The 14,168-nt window shown below is 56.9% G+C and overlaps 1 protein-coding gene across 1 annotated transcript; it reads right to left on the reverse strand.

Annotated features, from left to right (window-relative positions):
• Positions 1-2,112: 2,112 nt before the first annotated feature.
• Positions 2,113-13,704, reverse strand: CYGB (cytoglobin). Its single transcript, XM_086624209.1, has 3 exons — positions 13,562-13,704; positions 2,853-3,084; positions 2,113-2,277 (listed from the first exon to the last, which is right to left on the reverse strand). Exons 1-3 carry the CDS (start codon positions 13,702-13,704, stop codon positions 2,113-2,115), a joined length of 540 nt encoding a protein of 179 aa, XP_086480335.1.
• Between the last annotated feature and the right edge of the window lie 464 nt (positions 13,705-14,168).

Below are 14,168 nucleotides of genomic sequence, written 5' to 3' on the forward strand. Positions count from 1 at the left end.
GGGCAGTGGCACAAACTCCTTGGCTGCATCTAACCGAGCCCAGAGGAACTGGAGAAGACATGGCCCCCCCTGCTGCTTTGCAAAGTTGCCCCAGGGCCGCTGCCCAGGCACGGGCTGTGCCAGCACCTTGGCATGAGCGATGGAAGGAGCAGAAACCTGTTGTTACAGCTGGCAGAGGAAAGGGGGAAACCCCACTGAGAGCTTTTCTGGGAGCGGGCACCCAGTGCTGGCCACCCTCCCAGTGGTGCCAGGGCTGCAGGCAGAGGAGCCCCTTGGCATGGAAGCAAAACACCAGAAATGGGAAAAAAAACCTATTCCCTGGGGATGATTAAAAGCACAAATGAAGCAGCTGTGGGTGAGCAAAGCAGGAGTGTCTGGCTGGCTACTCCGAAGGAGGGAGGTGAGCCCCGGGGAGAGCCACCGCTGTGCCCTCCCTGTGGCAGGGGCATGTCCCCAGGGCATCCGTGGGGATCCCAGCCAGGGACCGTGGGCTCACTGCCTGTCAAACCGACATCCAGGAGAAGTGCTGGTCTCTCCTGGAAAGCCGCCAGCTCCCAAGGGCAGCAGTGGAGTGAGGCCAGAGGAAATCTCAGAAGGGAACCCCCCGCCTCCCACTTCAATAGGTAACATTTCCCTTAACATCAGTGCTTTAAAAATAACAGACATTTTGGGAATTACTGGGTGGCAAGGATGCCGAAGTTTTCTAGCACACCTGATGCTTCATCCCCAATCCTTTGGGAATCAGTCCCCAGAGCATCCTATAAATCCAAGCACATGTGCACAGAAGGCAACGAGGCTGCTGCTCCTCCTCCCTTTTTCGTAACCAACAGGGAAACTGAGGCAGCAAAACCAAGCGGACTCACCCGCAGCTTCAGGGAGAGTTGGTGTTGGAGCAAGACGAGTGCTGTGAGCCCCGCAGCCACGTCTCTTTTAGGGGGGAGAGCCCTTTGCCAGGCACGGGCGGGAGCACTGCTGGCCCCTGGGGAGGGATGCAGCTCCTGCATGGGTTGATTTCTACCAGGCACTTTATTTGAGGGAACCCAGTTTCACCAAGGGGCCAGGAATATGCTCTATGTAACACATTAGTTATTAATTTTAACAGAGCAGGGACCTTTCTTCACACCCAGGAACCCCTCCTGCTACGTTCACTTCACCTTCCTCCCGATCGCAGCCTGAATCTCCTTCTCTCCGAGCAGGGCAGCCCTACATCCCTGCTGCTGGACGGACAGCCGGATGCACACCAGCTCCCAGGGCAATGGCACATCATGTGCCACCCGTCCCCATCCTCATGCACGTCCCTGCTGCTGGCGGGAGCTGAAGGGAGGTGGATGGGCTCACTGGCACGGGGAAACCTCCTACGCACCACACTCCGAGCCACAAAGGGAGGCAGCCCAAAGGCATCCCCCCTCCTTCCCTCCTCTCTCATGCTGGGGGAGCACATCTCTCCTGCTCCCTCCAGCCCCAGGAAGGTTTGTAACAGCCAGCCAAGGTGAGGGACTGGGATGATGGGAGGGCTGCTGCCGGCCCGCGGGGCAGGGTGATGGAGAGCTGAGAGCAGCTCTGGCTGCAGCCATCGGCCCTGCCACCCTGCCAGCTGAGTCCAGACAGTGCAAAGCAAAGTGTTTCAGTGCCAGCTGGGCAGCCGGCAGTCCCCAAAAGCATCGCACCACCAAAAGTAAGGAGCCAGATTTAGCTGGGGGCTTTGCATGGAAAACAAAGGTTGTGTTGTTCGTCAGCGGATGGGGCAGAGCTTGTGCAAGGGACTTGCTGAGATGGTACAAATGAGGTGCAGGATGTGGGAGGTGGTGAGGGACAGGCCAGGACAATAAGATGGAGTCAACAACCAACGCTCTCCCCTCATGTTCTGCATCCCCTTCCAGCATCCCCTGCAACTGCTTCACCCCGACCCACCCACACACCCTTCCTGATGCTATTTGGTTTTTTGGCTTTAGTTTCTTTTTAAACCCCATGGAGATCAAATTGTGACTTGGCAGCTAACAGATCTGGCCCTACCGGGCTCCCCAGACTGAGCGAAGATCTTGAGAAGAGACCAGAGTGAAGTCCTGGGGTGAGTGAAGCCCTCCCTGCCCCTCGCCCGGCCCTGCTGGCCGCTCACAGGGTGGCAGTGGGATACTGCGCCCAGCCCACCTCCTTGTACGCCGCCGTCACGTGGGTGTAGATGAGGGTCTTCATCTTGGTCCAGGCGCCGTGCGCCTCCGGGGTGAAATCATTGGCGAATTCTTCAGCAAAGACCTCCAGCATGACACCGGTGAGTTTCTGGAAGGAGGCAGACAGCAAAGGGTTAATGACTCTCCAGGGAGCGGCTGACAGCAAATTTAGCTTTTTCCTACAAAAATAATGTAATCCTGTTGCTGAGTTCTGGGAAAGACAGACGTTCAGGAGGTCTGTCGACACCCCAGGGAACAGACAGGGCAGGTAACCAGCCTGCCCGGGCAGGGGGGAGGCCGAGACATGGGCACACTGGGGTGCTGCTTCCAGCCTCAACCATCTCCCTGATTTGGGATCTCAAATTATCGAATCCCTTCGATCACACTTCATTTCTAAAAGAAAGGACACGCTGCCCCAACCTCGGCGGAGGGGCTGCAGGCAGGACACAGGCAGAGGAAGGTACTCGATGCTCCAGCATCGGCTGTGTTTGGGAAGGGTGATCCGCATGGGACACATTGCGGCGGGACACCACAGTCACGTGGGGATCAACCCCCATGGCCAGCCAACCTCCTCCGGGCAAGGACAGGCAGCACCGTCACGCCACGGCTCCCTCCCTCCTGCCCTTTTCCTAATTCCTAAAGCATCCCAGAGATTTTTTTTTTTTTTTCGCTCCCATCCTTTACCTTAAAGTAGATGGGCTCCACTTTGTGCTTGAGGGCATGGGCCTTGCCCACCAGGGCCAGGACGGAGGAGACCTTTTCGGAGTCATTGAGGTTCTCCACCACAGTGTTAATGGCCCCCATGACCCGCCGAGCGTGCTTACGCAGTTGCAAGCTCCTCTCCATCTCCAGTGGGTCCTCCATGTGCTTGAACTGGCTGAAGTACTGCTTGGCCGATGGGAAGTTGACAAAAAACCTTCAAGAAAGAATAGACACGAAATACCATCAGGAGGGCGAGAGCAGGCTGCGAGGTTAAAGCAAAGCACGGAGCGGTGGAGATGCTGGAAACCAGCCCCTTGCATCTAACACAGCCAGGTCTGGTTTTCTCATTGAATTCCCGGGAGCTGTGACATTCAGCTGCCTAAAAACCAGCATTAATGCCTTTCTTCCCAACCTTCCTTATCTGCTGCAAGGGCATTGCAGCTGGATATTCATCCACAAAGTAGAGGCAAGACTGAGTTCTTGATACCCAGAGACTCGACCCAGGCGTGCCAGATGCTGCGTATGTGCCCACATAGATCAAAACATCATGCCCTGTCTCAGAGAGCTGGAGATGGGCATGAAAATGTCTCTTTATCCCAGCCAGCCTCTCCCCCAGTCCCACAGCAGCTTCCAAGGGCTTTTGTTCCTACATCACCACACAAAACAGTCTTCCTCTGCCCAGGACACCCCTGATTTTCACAGCTCACTCAAAGTCTCCAGCAAGTTCTCAGCCCTGAGCTCATGACCCTGCTCTACACCAGAAGCCATTTCCCCCAGCACAAAGACACCCCAAACACCCAACCAGCCCCTCTCAGCCACTGAGGACCCTCTTTTCTGTAGGATTAAATCAACCCCAATGAAAAGCAGCTGAAGCAAACGAAGCTGCGGTCACAGCTGACATGCCATGCGCCCTGGGGAGCTGGAGGGGGGTTTGATGGGCACAGGGTGACAAGGTGACAGTTGATCTCAGCAGCTGGGGCTGACACTCGCGTGGTGTTAACCACCCCCTTCCACCCCATTTACACAGGAGAGAACAGCCGCAGTGTTTGCTCCCCACTTTCACCCAGCTCCCTGCCTCCGAGGGTCTCTCCCTCCCTCCTCCTGGGCCCTTCACCTGGATGGGAGCCAGGTGAGGATACTCAGGAGGTGGCAAGCAGCTCCATTGTCTCCTTTGTCCCCAGCTCCAGACAGACACCCAGCTGCCGTAACCCCCTTCCCAAGCACCATCCCAAAACACGTGAACTTATCCCACCTCTTTTCCCAGCTATCGCTACCTCCCTCCAGGACCAAGTGGGAATCTCTTCCCTACTCACCGCTCCATGAATAATCGCAATATTGAGGACCAGACTCGTTTACCCCTTCGTTATCCTCTTTTTTCCCCTTTCCCTTCCTTCCCCCGCTCCACTGCAAAAGCTCAGGGGCATTGCCAAGGGAGCGGGAGAAGCAGTGCCTGGAGTGCACTGTCACCGCTTCTGTTGCTTCCCCGAGGCATCTGGGATTCATCAAACAGCCCAAAATAGGTTTCGGAGGTGTGAAGAGTGTGTGGCGGAAAGGGTGGGGGAGGAAGGAAGGTGGAAAGGGGGAGACAAGGTGTTGCTTTTAAAACCCGGAGGAGACCCATGACAAAACTCCTCTTGTTATTGTGCAGCTTCCCCCGGACAAAGCTCCTCCTGACACATCTGGTCCTTGTTGGGAGAAATCATTCCCGGGCCTGGCTGTCTCCAGCTCCTGTCACCACAGAGATGCTCAGTCCGTACCCTTCAGCTTGGAGCTGTCGGAGAGGTGGTCAGGGATGGACACCCGTCCCCAGGCCAGGGGACGGAGCTGGCTAGAGCCATGCAGATAACTCCTTCCTGGGATTCAAGACTTCTGCTCTGACCATTTCCCAACAGAAAGATAAGTGTTCCTTTCTGTCTGAATGGCACCACTTTTTCCATCTGTTCTCAGCATCCTTCTCCCCCCATTCTGTCCCTCCTCATCTCTGTGCAAGCTGCTTCAGCCCCCAAGCCTGCATCTCCAGCTGGCCCTTGAGATAAATGCCCCCCAGCTATCCCCAAATGCCCTCCAGCTATCACCAGCGAACACCCTGCCAAGGTGGGAGCCAAGGGTTTTGCCATCCCACTCACCCTTGGGCTCTGGCAGGCATCCCCCCTGGGTGCTGGGAGCAGTGGGTGCTGCTGGAAGTGGGACCTGCTGCCCACAGACCACCCCAAAGCAGGGGGCAGTTGGTCAATGTGTGCCTAAGCCTCTGAATGCCAAACCGTTGGAGGTTCCCCGAAAAGCTGGATTTGATCTCAGCTCAAGGGCGTGATGTGAAGACCCAGGGAACGCGCTGAGAAAAATTCCTGGTGTGAGCCAAGCTCTTTCAGCAGAAGGGGTGCAGCAAGGGGGGACTGACCCGTGCACTACCAGGAATCACAGCATTCCCCCGCCAAGAGACGGACCAAAAGGAGCTGCTGCCCTCCGGGAGCAGGAGCAGAGCCCTTGCGCCTCTCCCACCCCATCACCTCTGCCTCTCTGCTGCTTTCGGCACCGAATCACAAAGATTGATCAAACCCGAAAAAATCCCTAAGCTGGGTGAGTGAAGTGAAGGATCCAAGAAACCCATTTCCAACCTTTCTCCACTTCGCAGACCCTCAAGGTGATGTCCCGGTGGGACCTGAGCCCAGTGGCTTTCCTAAGGGACTGGCAGGAGGGACGGCAGCGGTGATGGAGGGACATAAAACCAGCAAACCCCTGGCTAACACGCTCAACCCCGCGCTGCCTGCTCGCTTTCACCGATGGGGAACCGAAAGGGGAGCCCAAAGCGTCTTTGCTTCAAGTTGAAAAGCAAATCTGCAGCCATCCAGAGACCCGGAGCCGGCTCTCCTTGGCCAGTGCCTCTGCAGGGCTGGAGAAAGGCAGGCGCTGGCGGCAAGAACTTCTGGCCTGGAGCAAATATTTGAGTTGTCGAAGCAAGAAAACGAGAGAAGGAGGCTCGCTCAGTGGTAGTTGTTAATAAACAGAGAAGATTAATTTAACACAAAGGTTAAATATAACCAGAGGAAAGGAAAAAAAAAAAGGAAGAAATAAAGTAACTCAAACAATAGCAAATTAGAAGAGGTGTCAGTTGGGGTTTTTCCACCTACAGAACATTTTTCAAGAGTTCAAACATCTCAGGCTCTGGAATTTTGTTGGCTCATTACGTGCGTGTGTGTTTTGGGCTCTTTTTCTTCATCGGAGTCATTAAAAAGATGATATTTACCATTGCATATCATACAAAATGATGATTGATAGAAACCAGATGCCGGCATACCGATCTCATTAAATTTCTTTTTAAGCGATTCCATTCTGCACCCACTAATTTGTACTCTGCGAGCTACATCTGGACCCAACGGACAGGATGTCAGGATTGCTTTTCCTCTCTCTTTTGCCCTTTTAACAACTTTAAGGACACAACCATTCCCAGTAGCAGAGCCAAAGGAAATAATTAAGGTGCAAAACCACTGCAGTCACTGGGAACCTGTTTTCCATTCCGGAGGAGAGCCACTGCTTCTCCTCCCATCAAACCCACCTTCCTCCCTCTCACTGGACGCTGCAGAACAAACCCCATACGGAGAAGATCTTCAAGCCCAGCCATCTCCTTCCTTTCCCAGCTGGAAAAAGGAAGGAAGCTGCTTGCTCGGTCCCCCTGAGCACCTAAACCCTTGATGTTTCACTTACCCTGTTTGCAAACTGCAAGGAAAAAAAGCTGGAAGGTGCTGGGCGACTTCAGCTGAGCCCCCAGCCAGCGCTTGTAGACATTTCTTTTGCTAGATTTTCTCTCACCTCATCCCTCTACGTGGGAGAAACTCTCTCTAATGCAGCCTGGAGCCTCTCTGCGTCCCTTTTCAAACCTCTCCTTCCAACTCCTCTTTGCTCGGGTGCCTACAAAGCAGCTGATAACGGGTAGGCAGGTGGTGTGTGGTGCTGCTAAGCCAAGGGCTGTCTCTCCCCTGTTTCTCCTCAGCCACCTGTAGCCTATTGTCCTATTTTCAGGTTGGGGCAGGGGTGCTGGGTGCTGCCCGAGTTTACAGATCGAGGTGGGAAAGGTCTCGGTCATGTCAATGCCAGTGCCCAGCAAGAGAGAAAAAGGCAAATCTAATGGGAGTGAGAAAAGGATGGTGCCTGCTTGCCCCCGCAGCACAGCTCTGCCCGTGTCCTCTCTGCAAGGGCTCACGGAGCGGTGGAGACAGTGGTGGCGGTGGTGGGCAGCATCTCCAGCTCTGGCGTGGGAGGGCTGGAGGGAGAAGGGCCGAGCCCCTGGTCCACACACTGATGCTAAATTCAACTTCTCCAGCTGAGGGAGAAGAGGTGTAGCTGGCCTTCCTCCAGGTGAAGCCCACGTCCTGCTGCAAAGCCTCGGGAGCAGCCTCCAGCACAAGGCTGAGCCGTGCTCGGAGGCTGTAATGCCCTGGGCATGGCAAAGCCCCGGAGCAGGGGGACTAGGACACCCCAGTGATGCTGGGACAGGGCCTAGCAGCAAAGATGCAGCTAAATACTTTTGGGCATGAGTTAGCAACCCCCGGGGGCGTGTCCTGCTTGCTCGTGTGTGCACCTCCAAGTCCTCATTGCTTTTGTCTTCTCCTACCATGTATGTGAACTCAGCCCAAAGCCTCTTGGCCGCGTAGATGGACTTCGAGGCTGTAAGGACAGCTTTCATCAGATAAACGCATTAACAGCTCCAAAGTGGCTTTTCCCCACACCTCCAGTTGCCTAAGGCCCTTGCAATCCCCTTTGCTCAGTGCCTTCATCCACAGCATCATCCTCATCCTCCACACTTGGGTCCCTTCCCCTCTCCACTGCCAAGCCCCTCTCATGCCTGCGTCCCTGCCCGCTGGCTGCAGGGACAGCCACGTCAGCCCCCTCCACCCTGCCACCAGCACATCCCCCTGCACCGGGCACCCTTCCTGCAGCTCTGCCAACCGGGATCAGGGTGGCCTGGCAGGGTCCGTGGGTGTTAGGAAACGGTGCTAAAACATGACTCTTGCCTCCAAGGCAGATGCACGGTGAGGACGGAGCTTGCTGGAGCCTGGCTGCGCATCCCCGACTCCCAGGCACAGCAGAGGGGTTGGGGGGTGGAAGACAACCCTGGCTGGGTGGAGAAGGAGTAATCCAGGTTTGCGAGGACGTGGTCCCTGCGCTGGGACCCACTATCTGTCCAGCAAAATCGGGAACCCCTGGCAACTGCGGACCAGCCCCATGCCACCGCGCCAGCTGCCACCGCCTCTCCTCTCCAACACTCGCGTGCCAATTTCCAGCAGCCCCAGCTCGGTGATACCAGTGGCTCTGCTGGCCGCTCACCCCTGGAGCTTTCCCCCAGCCACAGCTGGGGAAACCATCTGGGGACAGCATTTGACCCCCCTGTGCCTCCGCTTCCCTTGGCCGGGGTTGTCCCTGCAGCTCTTGGGATGTCGAGTGGGATCTTTCTAGCCCTGCACAGCTTGGAAGGGAGGCAAGGGCAGCCCTGGGACAGGGGACATGGGCAAGGCTCTTCTTGGGACACCCTGAGAGCCACTGGTAGCCCTGAGGCTGTGGCTGGTGGGGGATGTGCCACAGGGATCCCCGTGCAGCCACCTGGGCCATGAAGCAGCCAAAAGGGCTGGTTCCAGGTGCTGCGATCAGACAGAAAATGCAGCTGTATAAAAGGGGCTATTTCTGGACAGAGGTTATTGAAGCCCCACTCATCCCCTTCGCCGCTCGGGGAGGGGGCTGTTGTTTTGGAAAATGTTCCTCGTGCACGTCCTCAGCAGCAGAGCCCTCTGGCTCTTGGGCTCTCCTCATCTCCAGAAAAAACATCTCTCCCGCTTGACCACGACACTTCACAAGCGTGTGACAAGCCGTGGGGCAGGGCCAGTGCCCCACACAAGGTCGATGTTTCCACTGGGCCCTTTTCAAAGCGAGATATTGCAGCCAGGGGATCTCTCGGAGCTGCTTTGCTCTGAAATTTACCCGCCAGCAGCCAGGAATGGACTCCTTCCCGAAGGACACCTCCACAAAACACACATTGGCTTTGGGGGTGGCTGCAAAATCATTGCTTTAAATGCCATTTTGGGTGGATTCAACCCTTTTTGTTTCTTGATTCAGCTAAAAAAAGAAAAAGGGTTTTCTGCATAGCCAGACTCATTCCTCAGGCTCTTCGTTATTTTAACCTAAAACTCATAATAATGTCTGGCATCCAAGGAGTGCTTTTATATTTCAGAGCTCTTTGCAAACTGTCTGAAACCAGGTGTGTTAGCTCAGACTAAGCAGCTGTCGAAAGCCAGGGGCCTGATTCTGTGTTGGCAATCCCTTCGCTTCCCCTCCTACACCTCCTGAGAGGGAAAGAGCACATGGGGAGTGATGGAGAAGGCAACAATTTTGGAAATTTGGAAAGCTGATGGGTCTGGAGTGGAGACGGAGGGAACTGTGAAGGAGAAACCCCTTGGCTGTGGCACAGCCTGCGGTGGCTGTGGCAGGTTGCATCACCTGTGCTTGGCACGGCATTAACATTTGGTGCAGATTTGCCTGGGAGCTAATAGAAAATATCCCTGAGTTTTATCCCCTGATGGGATCCATAAAGTTTTCATAGAATCACAGAATGGTTTGGGTTGGAAGGGACCTTCAAGATCATCTAGTTCCAGCCCCCCTGCCATGGGCAGGGACACCCTCTTCTACATCAGGTCGCTCAAAGCCTCATCCAACCTGGCCTTGAACACTTCCAGGGATGGGGCAGCCACAACTTCTCTGGGCAACCTATTCCAGGGCCTCACCAACCTCGTTGTAAAAAATTTCTTCCTTATATCTAATTTAAATCTGCCCTCTTTCAGTTTAAAGCCATTGCTCCTTTTCGTGGGTCCCACGTCTGCGATCGCGGTACGTGTGTGTGGGTGTGGGAGCGAGCGCGACAGTCACGGCAAGAAGTGGTTTTAGTCCAGGGCTTAGTCGGGGGCTGCAACGGAACGATGGTCCCAAGCCCCCGCTGACGCCCGCCCCTGCTCGCCCCGGTGCTGCGGAGGGTGGGCAGCGGGAGGGCTGAGCCGCACGAGTGCTTGCATCCCCCGGCACAGTCCCGGAGCGTGGGCTATTGGCAATAAACTGGCACGAGGGCGTCAGAGAAAGGGGGATGTCTGGGGAGCGATGGCCACGTGCTGGAAGGGCTCCTGCGCTGCACAATGAGGGCGAATGCTGATGCCAGGGCTGCCCTGCTCCCCTCGCACGCCCGGGCTCCCCGGCTGCGAGCTCTCTAATGAGGAGTGTTTTTCAAAAAGGACCCATTTCTAAATTGCAGATAGGGAAACTGAGGCACAGCAACGAGCCCAGGGACATAGGGACCCTATGGGTGGCCAGCTGTGCTGACTGATGTGCCCACTTGGGAGAGATCCAGCTGAAACATATGGCCCCAGATGTGCAGGGTGAGGGTCTGGGTCCAGGTCCAGCTCCAGCCCCGGGTCCAGCTCCAGCTCCAGCTCCAGCTCCAGCAAGGGTTAAGGCGGCTGCTGTGAGATGGAGCCCGCAGAGGCCCCTGAGCTCTGGAGAAGGAAGATGAGCGTGACGAGGAGACTGTGCTTCCTCCGGTGTGAGGCTCCCCCACCGAGGAAATTGTCAATTAGCGACATAGTTTTAACCACACAGTGCAGATTCCCATGATCCGGTGGCTGCTCAGCCAGAAGTCCCCATTATTCGTGTTTATGTCCCCCCTGGAGCCCAGAGGCCCTGTGGGATCAGGACCTCACCGCGCTGCTGGAAGGACTGCAGGGGTTTGCTGTGGCTTCAAGCACTAGCAGTAGATGCGAGGGCTGGGAACCTGATGTGCCTCAGTTTCCCCATGTGCAAAGCATGGAGATGCTGGGGGAGGTGGAGGAGGTTGCTGGGCAGGGGCTGAAGGGCTCCTGCGGGATGCCGGTGCTGCATCCTGCCCCATTTCTGCCTTTCAGGTGGGCATCGCCGCCTCTTGGCATCCACCCTTGACAAATAGGATCAGATCCCAAACTGGTTTCGACCCTTTCTGTCCAGAGGTGCTGCAAATCCCTTTCTGCCTCAGTTTCCTCAGTGAGCTAACGAGCAACACCAGCCCCGTACTGGTAGAGCACGGAGGCTGGTTGGGGCAGCTCTTGGCATCCAGGGTCAGCTTGCACTGCACCGACAGCAGCTCCAGAGGTCGGGGATGGGGAGGGGGTGGCCACCAGCCAGTGGCCACCCCCTCCCCATCCCCGACCTCTGGAGCTGCTGAATCATGTCTTGGGAAGCGGCTGCCGCCCGCTTGGGCTCCCAGCGGCCTCCACGCATGACCCAGTTCTCCCGGCAGCTGATGCCAGCTGGGAAAAGCAGCCAGGAGAGCGGCGGCCGCCGGTGCTCCCAACCCTGGCCGAGGCTGCCCTGCTTTTGCCAGGCACGTGCTTCCCCTGGGAGCTCGGGGTGAGCTCGTGGTGGGAGTGGGGTTCAAGGCAGCAGCATGGGGATGGAGTTTGGTGCTGGAGGGGAACAGTCCAGCCACCGGAGCTGTGGCACGGGGGCGCAGGTGGGTGTGCTGCTCCAGCTGGTGCTGCTGGAGGGGATGGTAGGTATCCCGAATTACACCGTCATCTATCCTCGGGAAGTCCAGACCTCACTTTAAGCATCCCAGGGAAGCTCGGGCTGAGGGAGCGGGGGTGGGTTTAGCTGGGACATACCAGGGCACGTTCCATGGCCAAGCATGTAAAGGTTCCCAAGGAGTCGGGGTTCACCCTCGGTGCCAGCTCAGTCCTGCCCTGTTGGCACAGCTGGAGGGGAACCCCTCACCACCGTGCCACAACTCTCCCTGGAACAAAACAAAACTGGACCAGAAACTTCTACTGGGAAAGTTTGAGTTGGGACCAGAGCTTGGCCACGTGGTCCCCACTGCTGCATCTCACTGTCCCTCGTCCCCAGCCCTGCTCCAAGTCCCGTGACTGCGCACAGGGACACCGAAAGCAATGAGCTGCCCTGGGTGAACACCTCATGGCATTGCCATGAGTCCCTCAGCACCAGCCGCGGGCACCCAGCCACCCTCCCTGTGCTCCCGGGCAGGTGGGCACCCGGCTGTGCTTGCAGAAGGGGCCATGGCATGTCCTGGGTGCTGAGCCAGGGGCTGGTCATGCAGGGCTGCTGGCCAAGCCCCGTGCTGAAGCTCACGGCATGGGGAAAAGGGGAATTCTGCATCCCCCAGACCTCTGCCATGTGTGGGCTTCAAACCCAGCCTGGGTGGGTTTGGTGTCCCCAGCCGCAGGGCTGTCACCTCCTGACCGACACGGTTGGCTACGCGGAGCGGGGTCCTTGGGGAAATGGGCTCAGCTGGCTCAGAGAGAAGGAAACGTTTGAGAAAGAGGGGGAGAGGGGACTCAAACATCATTTTGGATTCTCTGCGGAGGGGTCTTGCTAGGAAAATCCCATTGCAGAGCTGGCAGCAAGACTGGAGGGGAACCAGCTCTGCTCACCGGCATGTTCAGGGAGTCTCTGCTCTCTGCAGATCCCGTGGGCTCGGGACGTGAGCTCTCAGCCTCTTGGAAAACTTTTGGATGATTATTAATAAACAGCGCATCCCTCCAAGGGCTTCTCCAAGCACCCACAGTCCGCGGCTGCAGGAGCACAAGGGGAAGGACACAACCCAGGCTCCTGTCTCGTACCTGGGGTGCCCGGCGGCGGGTGCAGGTGGGAGCCTGCCCAGGGGGATCCCTGTGCTGCTGGTCCCCGGGATGGGTGGCGGGAGCTTTGTCCCTCCAGAGAGCATCTTTGCTGTTTGTCAACAGGTCAGCGCGGGCACCTCGCCTGCCCCCCTGCTCGCCCTGCCTGTCCCCCTCCCCCATAAGGGAAACAGCCTCCTGGTGCTGCACCCCACCAACACCCCAAACTCCCGGCATCCACGGGACTCCGTGGGATTCCAGCTCAGTGCTTTCTGGGGTACCCAGCCAAGAGTGGCACCCCCAGACAGTACAAGTGAACCCACCTGCCCCTGTTCCCCACCTCGAGAGTGTCTCCCTGGGTTGGGTTTCAGGTGTGGGGTAAAGCTCCTGGCTCTGCCGCACAGCCCCAGGCCGTGGGGCCACACTCTGCACCCCGCTCCCGGGGCGGCTGCAGCCCTGTCCCCCCGCCGCTGCCCCCCTCTCCTGCCTGTGCCCCCCGCACCCTGCTTCCGCCACCAACTTCAGCGCTCTCCTTCCCGCCGACGCTGCCGCCGGAGGGACAGATGGTGCCCTCGGAGACACACCTGCTTGGGTTTTATCTTGGCTCCCAACTTGCATTATTTCACCCGCCAGCCTGCTACGTACCGATGCCATCCGCACGCAGCTATCGGGGTGGGGGGGGGATGTTTAAAAAAAATAAAATACCCCCAACCCACCCAAGCCCGGCGCCGCTTTCTGCCCTCCTCCGCCGCCCCCCCAGCTCCGTCCGCGGGCTAAGGTGACCTTTGCGATGGAAGCAGCTTCCCCCGAAGTCCCCGGCACGGCTCCCCCGCTCCCCCCGCCACCGCCCGGCTCAAAGGTGTGGAAATGAGAGGAGAGCTGCGAAACCCTCCCTGCTCCCCGCCAGCGATACACCCAGCCAGCCCCCCACTCACTGTCATTCATTTTGGTTCAGTTATAGATATTGTTCTGCCTCTTTCTCAGCCCTAAAGAGATTTAGTTGGATTTGCTGCTTCTTTTTTTTTTTTTCCCCTGTCGTTTTTGTTTAAATACCTGATGAGTATGGAGACCCCAACGTCCTCGCAGTTGGCGTATACTCTGCTCCATGTCTCTTGAATAACCTTTTTTTCTGCGTCTGAAATGTCTTCACTTCTTTCCCATCTCTCAATCTCCATTTCTCCCTGGACTTTCTCCATGAAAAACAGCCGGCACGATCCTCCGGGAAGCCAGGAGGAGATAAAGAGAGATGTGTGCGAGCGGGTATATCCTGCGAGAAGAGACAAGGTGTTTGCTTGGCGGCTCTGCCGACGCGGGGATGGATACGTGTGTGTGTGTGCGTGTGTGTGCGAGCGCAGCTGCCTGCCGGCGTGTTTATATATGTAATTTAAAAAAAAAAATATCCCGGAGATCTGCTGTGTGCGATCAGATCTCAGCTCTCCCAGTGCTGTCCATGGCTGTGGTTAGCTTCAGCTCGGCTCGGTGCGTGCGGCTGACTGATGGGGAACTGCCTAAAAGTCAGATATTCAAAGGCATTGCGAGACCAGCCTCTGCCAATGTGTGAACGTGAGCTCACTTTCTCCCTCTCTCCTCCTCTCTCCCACTCCTCCCTCCTTCCCTTTTTTTCTCTCCCCGAAAGGGAGGGATGAGGGAGATGTTCTGA

The sequence above is a fragment of the Tauraco erythrolophus genome, chromosome 20 (genome assembly GCF_009769465.1).
Source record: "Tauraco erythrolophus isolate bTauEry1 chromosome 20, bTauEry1.pri, whole genome shotgun sequence".
Classification (NCBI taxonomy): Eukaryota; Metazoa; Chordata; class Aves; order Musophagiformes; family Musophagidae; genus Tauraco; species Tauraco erythrolophus.